Source organism: Etheostoma spectabile, chromosome 8, assembly GCF_008692095.1.
Source record: "Etheostoma spectabile isolate EspeVRDwgs_2016 chromosome 8, UIUC_Espe_1.0, whole genome shotgun sequence".
Classification (NCBI taxonomy): Eukaryota; Metazoa; Chordata; class Actinopteri; order Perciformes; family Percidae; genus Etheostoma; species Etheostoma spectabile.
The window spans coordinates 34043805-34053198 of record NC_045740.1 but is presented as its reverse complement, the minus strand read 5'-3'; the positions used below and the strand labels follow the sequence as shown (position 1 = coordinate 34053198).

The 9394-nt window shown below is 40.5% G+C and overlaps 1 protein-coding gene across 2 annotated transcripts in view; it reads right to left on the bottom strand.

The window, feature by feature from the left end:
- The window catches only part of lrp5 (low density lipoprotein receptor-related protein 5), a 69790-nt gene extending 65313 nt beyond the window's left edge, over window positions 1-4477 (bottom strand). For both annotated transcript variants that reach the window (XM_032524291.1, XM_032524292.1), the window contains exon 1: window positions 4227-4477. In XM_032524291.1, the coding sequence (XP_032380182.1) occupies window positions 4227-4302 (76 nt within the window). In that variant the 5' untranslated portion in view covers window positions 4303-4477. The remainder of the gene's footprint in view (window positions 1-4226) is intronic.
- Between the last annotated feature and the right edge of the window lie 4917 nt (window positions 4478-9394).

The window sequence follows — 9394 nt, the reverse complement described above, 5'->3', positions numbered from 1 at the left end:
ACATCAGGCAAAACATCTGCAGCCAGATGTGGCTGCCTCCAAGTCAATCAACAGCCTCTTAAAAGCGACCAATGAGACAAGCTCACTAGGTTTCCTGGATTTCTATAACTTGCTCCATGTAGAGGAAGCAGCAAACTGAAATGCCTTTTCCCCAGCTCAGTTCTAACCGTTGGAACAGACAGAAGGAAAGGATCCTGGGAACAAAGATTGTTATTCCCGATACTATTTACACTGATGGAAGTAGACATAAAGGTGACACACCAACCCGATTATTGGCCGTCGGACAGTCTGGCAACTCAAGTTGGTTCGGTGTGTTCTGGGCCGTCGTCCATCAAAGGACCCATCGGCTTTCATTTTGGCCGATTTGACATGTTGAATCGGAAGGCGGGCAGTAGCACTCCATGACCAATCTGATTGGTGGAGTGCTAACCCACCAATAACAACAAACGCTAACAAACGCCTCTCAAAATCTGAGGAAAATCTTTTAAACTGACCTTGGTCAATCTGAAATGAAGACAGATTCACTAACTGCACGGCCTATTTCTCCTTACAATGTTCTCAGGGGCGCCCAGGTAGCTCAGTTGGTGGAGCGGGCACTCCTCGAGTTTACTCCTCCAACCTGCGGCCCTTTGCTGCATGTCATTCCTCCTCTATCTCCCCTTTCATGTCTTCAGCTGTCCTGTCAATTAAAGGCCTAAAATGCCCAAAAAACAATCTTAAAAAAATTAATAGTAGAAATGCTTTCAGAAACACATTTTGGTGAACTATTTTTGTAAAATATTAGATTGTAATCCGAACCATCTGCCATTATGGCCATTGGCTAAAATTCCGGAGAAGCCAGACCCACGTGACGCGTACGTCCAATCAGCTGCCGGTCTTCATTTTTTGGGCGACAATACTGATTAGCGCCGGCTGCTTTTATGGAGACGTATTAAGTCTTGTGGACGTGCAGAACGTACACTCAAGTCAGCGTCCCTTCGGTGTGTCTAGAGGCACTTTTTGAACCAACTCAGGGAGGCAGTCAGTCCGACTGCCTTTTCTGCCAAAGGTTGGCGTGTCAGAGCCTTAAAATAGCCTTGTATATGAAGACATGCCGGTGTTGGAGTCTCCGTGTTGATAGAGAAGATTATCTAACACGTCCATACAGTTCACAATGGTGAGTGAGGGCGTTACAACCAGTGATGAACCTCAGAGATCTAGAGCATGTCAACAAGACAAAGCATGCATGTATAAAACATCACCATAGTCGAGTATAGACATAAAAGTGGCAGCAATCAGCCTCTTTATAGATTCAAATTAATTTGTAATAACGTTGTTTGTCAGGGGACTTGATGTTCTAATTCAAAACATTTCTAACAGAAAATGGTCACTTTCTGTGAGATATTGTGCAAATTTATCTAAACAGCTTTACAGAAGAAACAATAACCTTAATAAAAACCAGTGTAAAATGAACAAAATCATGAGGAAATATTAGGGGGGAATCACCAGAGGCTTTCCGATATGATATCATCGCGATGCCATGATACGATATTATTGCGATTTTAAACATGTTGCAATATTCTGCTATATATTGCCATTTATAACTTGTCAAGCAGACAAACACATATATAATAAAATATCCATACTTGGCACCTGTGTATAAAGACAGTATTGCCACTGAAAATATTGCGATACTGTGCTGTATTGGTTTTTATTCCCGCCACCCCTAGGAAATATCTGATCACAGAACAGGTAAAAGAGGACTCAGAATCTGACTATAACAGAGTTTTCCAACATAACACTTTGTCATGAAGTCTCTATACAAATGTGAACCAGTCATATGGGCGGTCCTACACACCTGACAGGAAGTGATGTGTGTATTGGTTATATGAACGTGTGGGAAAAGGTCTGACTCCACAGATACACGTCCACATTTCCTTTCTTCTTTTACCCACATCATTTACACCAAAACAGAAAACACACAGCATCAATAATAAAGGTCCTCGCGTTGCAAAGAAAAGCTCCCACACACCGTCTGACTTGTAAAAAACATAACGTTTTCTAAAGTTTCTATATTTTTTGCAAGTTAGACCGTGTGCAGGAGTTTTTCTTTGCAACTCTCGACCTGCTTGTCCCCCTCCTACGCACCTGTCTCACGTTGTAGATGTGTGAAGTAATTCTCTGTATGGAAATGTGATTTGTACCATTTAATGATTCAGTGGTCTGACCTTCGGGACTCTTCACAGTCATGGTCTGGAGAAGGCATCCTCAGGAAGCTGACAAAATATTTTTCAGATACTATAAAAGTGAAATGAAAACCACATCTAGGGCTTATTAACATGTTTTCATTAAGAAACGTCAGATATCTTAGACTGTATTACTGCAGGTCGAGTTTTTGCATTTTTCATAAGCCATACAAGCTAATTTTCATCTGCTTACACAGAGTTGTAAAGGTTTTATTACACTGCTATGCACAGCATAAAAATGTGAAGCTGCAGTTGTAGGATGCAAGCAGACAAATGGAGTCTCTTGTTTTGTCTATGCTTAATATCTTTTTAACGTTTTATTCTTTCAGAATTTATTTTGCTTTACGTTTTTATTTGTTTTCAATCCAGTTGACGGTTTAAATTTGTGAGCACTGCAAACAAAGTCCTCCGTAAGAACCGTAGGAATATAGATCGGAGAGAAAGAGGAATGTTTGGTGTATGGAAGTGCTGCTGAAGTGAAGATTGCTGGCTCAGAGTCTGAGAAGAACTCCTTTTAAGAAAACCGCCTTTAAAGATATGGATTATAAAATGCAACACATTACAGGTGAGTACCATAAAACATTTCAAACAGCAGATATCACCATTAAACATCCCCAGTTAATTACTTACATTAGGACATATATTTCTGTATTACTAGTTTTCTGAAATGTTGTTAAAAGGTTTAAAGGCATCAGGCATTACCTAATGCTAACTTTTGGTGAATTTTGGATACATCTACTAGCGCATAAAACCAAGTGTAGTAAAGACAAACACATATGTGTATTATGTTTTTGCCTGAAGTGTCCCTAAAGAACAGAGGTCAATGAAACATGATATTGTTCACTTTTTGTACTACCTTGTAACCTGCAAGTGCCTTTATCACCAATTGACAACCATTAAACTTCCCCAGATAATTACCGATATTAAGACAAATATCTTTTATATCAGTAGTTTTCTGTCGTTTGATGCTTAACTATGCAAACACGGAATTATCTCTTAAAGTTAGGAGACATTTACATGCACAAATAGACAAATTGGGGTAAAATAAACATCTCAATGTGTATTTTGGAAGGCTTTTTTTCCACTAGTCTGAAAGAAGACATGCTATGGAAGTGAAATAACCTAAAAACTCAAAAAGGAAAGATAATGTCTTTGCCTTAAGTGTCTCCCCTTGAGAACAAAGGTCAATGAGACAACATTGTATGGTTCCCCTTTTTGTAAGGCCCCTACCTTGTAATTTCCATGAGCCTTTATCACTTAAAGTGTTAAATGCAAAAAAATAAATGTTAATGTATTTAATAAAAAGGCCTTTAAAAGCTGGTGTACTGCCTTGCATCCATATGAGAGAAAGCTAAGCTCCGCCTCTGCCTGGCCACTTTGAGATAATAGTAAGAGCGCAAATATCAAAGGAAATAAGGTTAATAAGAGCTAGATACACAGGGGGCAACATGTTAAGAGTGTCCAGTGGCGTTTTCTTTCCCACATAAAGACATCCCGGCTTCTTTTTCACTATTAAAGCAGAAAGTGTGTGTGACACCCGACACCGAGCAGGAATGGCTGGAGTCACCGAGGCCCGAGAAAATAGCCCCGGCTGGCTTCAAACTTCATTTCTGCTCCGACACATAAACTCATCAACTAATGTTACTGTACAAAGCACCAGCGACACAAATTAGTTACAGTTCGGTCATCCTCCGTTGTCTCGCGCCCACACAAACACGCACACACCAATGCAAAGTTTCGACACTTTCATTACAACTAGTGTTGTTGTAACGTTACCCTTGGGACATAAAAAAAAAGCTCCACTTCCAGACAAGGAATCACAACTCGCGCTGTAGCTAGTTCGGTGTCTTAGCGCGGGGACATTTAGCGGAGGGCGAAGCCCACGGGCACACAGACAGAGTTGTAACTACTATGTTCTTATCGTGTCTCGTCCTGATGGCTCCACAGCCCCTTGTTCCCCGAGTATCCATGTTGGGAACAAAAAAAAAAAAGTCAACGTACCGTGAACCGCCGCCGGCAGGCAGCTCCACAGCAGCAGCAGCGGCAGCGGCAGCAGCTCCAGCAGCACACCGCCCATTGCAAGTCCTCTGCGCCGCCGCGTTAGATCCACAACTCCCGCTCCATTGTCCGATTTCTACTCCTTAATTAAGTTCTAAACACTTTTCTCTGTGTGTACATGTACACACATGGGCCAGTATTCCGTTGTACAGCCGGATAGCCTATGTGTCTGCATGCGTGCGTCTGTGTTTGTGTGCGCGCGCCTGTGTTCTGTGTGTGTGCGTGTATGTGTGTGTGTGTCCTTTCTCTCTATCGAGTATACTTCTTTTTCTTCCCTTCGCTCGCGCTACTTTATACTTTGGACTGTCGAGCTCGCGCACGGATAAAAAAAAAAAAGGCAGGCGGACGTGGTGTGACGTCACTCGACACGAGGCAGCAACATTATTTTTCTCATTTCATTTCATTTTACTTGACTTTTGCGGTAATGTTTTGTAAGTTTACTTTGAATACGTTAATAATAAAATAAAAACTAAAGATAAATGACAACATGTGCATTTCAGCATAAACAAGAAAACCAACAAAAACAAAATACTTAGCAAACGTATATTTCAAAATGTTTGTGAATTATTCAAATAAGGATTCCCATATTCAAAAAGGAGTAGGAAGAAACGTTTCTGGTCCTACCCCCTTTTTCTACTTTTGTACTTATATACAAACAATTTCCATAATAGCCTATAATTAAAAATTTGAAAAAGAATTTGTATAAATATCTATGTACAGCTAAATAAAGCCCCTAACAAGAAAAGCTGTGAAGATTAATTGATGAGTTGTCAAGTAGTAACTTAATCTGCAACCATTTTGATTTTCGATTCATTGAATACTTTTAGATATCAGTTTGTTAAATGTTGTATGTATGTAAAATCATATTGTAATATAATAACGTAATACTATTTTATCCCAGTACCCTTGCACTACGCACATTTAAATGATTGTATTGATCTCTTCATTGCACTCATGCCGCTATATTGTTTCTGTTTAGAGTATGTATATATTGTGTATATATTAGTGTGTATATTTCTGTTTTGGTTGATATGTATGTGTAAGCACAGTGTGAGTAACGATGCTCCAAAGACAAATTCCTCGTATGTGTCCTCATACCTGGCGAAAAAAGCTGATTCTGATTCTGATGTGATTATTTTCTAGTTTCTTCTCTCCTCTGTGACAGTGAACTGAATATATGAGTGTTTTTGAGAACGTCCTATTTAGGCTTTTGGAAACACTGATCCACATTTTTCACCATAACCAAACAACTGGCCATTATCCCAAAAAATAATCAACATTGGCCCTTTAGTCTATACCCACGACGTTCCACTTCCGGGATTAATTCAGGTGCCGCCGGAAATTCTGCCGGATGGTCTTCTTTTTCCCTTGGATGTCCGTCCCTTTCCTCTTTCTTTGTGTTGGCGCTCTAACCTGCGGCTGATTTCTGAGGACTATGGTCACCTGGTTCTTAGATCTCTGCAGGGTAAATCCAGACAGCTAGCTAGACTATCTGTCCAATCTGAGGACTATGGTTACCTGGTCCTCAGATCTCTGCAGGGTAAATCCAGACAGCTAGCTAGACTATCTGTCCAATCTGAGGACTATGGTTACCTGGTCTCAGGTCTCTGCAGGGTAAATCCAGACAGCTAGCTAGACTATCTGTCCAATCTGAGGACTATGGTTACCTGGCCTCAGATCTCTGCAGGTAAATCCAGCAGCTAGCTAGACATCTGTCCAATCTGAGGACTATGGTTACCTGGTCCTCAGATCTCTGCAGGGTAATCAAGACAAGTAGCTAGACTATCTGTCCAATCTGAGTTTTCTGTTGACGACTAAAACTACTTCTGGACGTACACATGTTCCACCAAAACAACTTCCTTCCTGAGATTTAGCAGCGGCACCGTGGCTCTGTCCGGCTCTTAGCCCCGCCCAAGACAATTGTGATTGCTTTGAGGAAATGCCAATTAACCAGAGCACGTTTTCCAATCCTATGTCATAGGTTTAAGTGTGAAGCTTTTAACAATCATTTGTCTTTTTTACTAACACAGTCTGCAAGGAGTAGATAGTTCTAACTGCCAACAGCACAGAGAGAAGAAGGGATGGAGGAAAACGGAGAACATAAAGTATAAAGAAAATTAGAAATCCCAGACTTAGTCTTTTATGGATAAAAATGACAAGACAGTCTTACCAAGATGGCAAAGCGAGCATTGTGTGGCAATCAGTCTGTGGTAATTTAATTAATTGTATTAATTTAATTGTATTGTATTTATCGATGTGGCATGCACCATTAAAACACACTATAAACTGAAACGAGAGGGGCCTAAAGGCAACACCTGCATTATTACCAAATCATAACGAGAGGGAGTCCCAAGTTAGTCATATAGTTTTATCACGTTAGTTTAAATTTTGTTTATTACATATTACTCCCTGTCAAGGGAGACCTATCAGTGAGCAACAATATCCAATAGAGGTCATACATAACCACAAACAATTAGGCCGACAAGCATTCAAATACAGCTTGATCAGTATTAAACCAACAGATTCATAGGAGCAGGCAGTATGTTCTACCGATCGGATTAGGTTCATATCATTCGTGCCGAAGTCATAATTTTGTGATAACAATATTGTTTATTATACTTACTGCACCTGTTCCTATTAATGACATTGAATGATTGCAAACTGTGTTACAGTCCAAGTTATTAAAACATATATCTTTAAAATACTATAAGAGAACAACAGTCATTTTAAATAGGTACAGGTTGCCTAAATGCATAGGGTGTGGTATAATAAATCCAATTTTTCTTTAAAAGGACAACACATATTAATCAACATCTGTGTAAGTGTGCCACTGTTAGCCAGCCGGCTTAGTTTCAGCTGTGGTCCTTTGGCGAGATGTTTTGAGAGCAACAGGAAACAGAGAGACATTAGGATGGGTTAAAACACACAGACAGAAGACAAGGAGACGCCATGAAGACAGCGACAGACACTAAACAAGCATGGCCAAGAAGCCATGCAGAGCAACAGGAAGCAGCGAAACCTGAACTGTGTCCACACGCAGTACACACGGCCATGGAAGACACAACACGGCAACACTGATTATGGCCATCGTTTATGATGCATGCAAACACGCAGAGCAGCAATAAACAATGAGACATAAAACATACAACAATCATGATGGAGATGTTGCAGTACAAGTAATGAGGTGATGAAATAGTCAAAGGGAGTGAATATTTCATACATTCCCAGGCCGTGCAGAGCAGTAGAGCTGACTGTATCGGACAGATTCGCCAGTATCAAACAGTCAGTCACATTTATTGCAGGGGAAAATCCCCATTAGACATGGTCTCAGTGCACTTTATGAGTAAAGGAACACAGAAATAACAGACAGCAAAAAAAACAATGGAACAGCATTAAATCAGCATTAATAACTAATACAAAACCAGCAACATAAGACAATGAGTGACTCAGATATGACGGTGAGTTATGGTTGAATGTTGTATGATGAGTAGAGGTGGCTTTTCAAAAAAGCGTGTACTACATGCTTTAATATCTCCAGTAGAAGAACTATCATAGGAACAAAACATAAGAATAGAATTGAAATGTAAAGGTATTGTTAAGTTATTGTAAAACCTGAAAAGATCCTTAAAAGCTACACATCATGCCGAGACCCCAAGAAATTCAGGAACAATTGAGAAAGAAAGTAATTGAGATCTATCAGTCTGGAAAGGGTTATAAAGCCATTTCCAAAGCTTTGGGAATCCAGCGAACCACAGTGAGAGCCATTATCCACAAATGGCGAAGACATGGAATAGTGGTGAACCTTCCCAGGAGTGGCCGGCCGCCCAAAATTACCCCAAGAGCGCAGCGATGACTCATCCAAGAGGTCACAAAAGACCCAAACAACGTCCAAAGAACTGCAGGCCTCACTTGCCTCAGTTAAGGTCAGCGTTCATGCCACCATCAGGAAAAGAATGGGCAAAAATGGCCTGCATGGCAGAGTTCCAAGGAGAAAACCACTGCTGAGCAAAAAGAACATCAAAGCTCGTCTCAATTTCCCACAACACATCTGGATGATCCCCAAGACTTTTGGGACAACATTCTGTGGACCGATGAGACAAAAGTGGAACTCTTTGGAGGTGTGTCCCAGTATATGGCGTAGAAGGAACACTGCATTTCATAAAAGAACATTATACCAACAGTAAAATATGGTGGTGTTGGTGATGGTCTGGGGCTGTTTGCTGCTTCAGGACCTGGAAGACTTGCCGTGATAAAAGGAACTATGAATTCTGCTGTCTACACGAGATCCTGAAGGAGATGTCCGACCATCTGTTATGTACTCAAGCTGAAACAAACTTGGGTTCTGCAGCAGGACAATGATCCTAAACCCACAGCAAGTCCACCACCGAATGGCTGAAGAAAAACAAAATGAAGACTTTGGAGTGGCCTAGCCAAAGTCCTGACCTGAATCCTATTGAGATGTTGTGGTATGATCTTAAAAAGGCCGTTCATGCTCGAAAACCCTCTAATGTAACTGAATTAGGACAATTCTGCAAAGATGAGGGCCAAAATTCCTCCAGGACGCTGTAAAAGCTCATTGCTCGTTATCGCAAACGCGGTTGCAGTTGTTGCTGCTAAGGGGGCCCAACCAGTTATTAGGTTTAGGGGGCAATCACTTTTTCACACAGGGCATGATGGTCTGGATTTTTTCACCTTTTAATAATAAAACCTTCATTTACAAATTGCATTTTGTGTTTACTTGTGTTGTCATTGACTATTGTTAAATTGGTTTGATGTTCCGAAACACTTAAGTGTGACAAACATGCAAAGGAACAGGAAATGAGGAAGGGGGCAAACACTTTTTCACACCACTGTATTTGTTTTGTAATATTATGATATTGTGAAGTAGGGGCAGGACCTAATAAGCTGTATGCTTCCGCCTGCTCCTTCTCAAATCTATCCTTATTATTATTTGGTCTTTGATCAATTCTGATTCAATTTGGTGGTTTTACATTTTTTGTTTTGCTTTCTTCTGCAACATTGATGATTGTTTGAGATAAATAAATAAATAAATCTCTGTTTAAAGTAACACGGCCCAAACCTCACATCTCATCAACATTGTGGTGTACTGG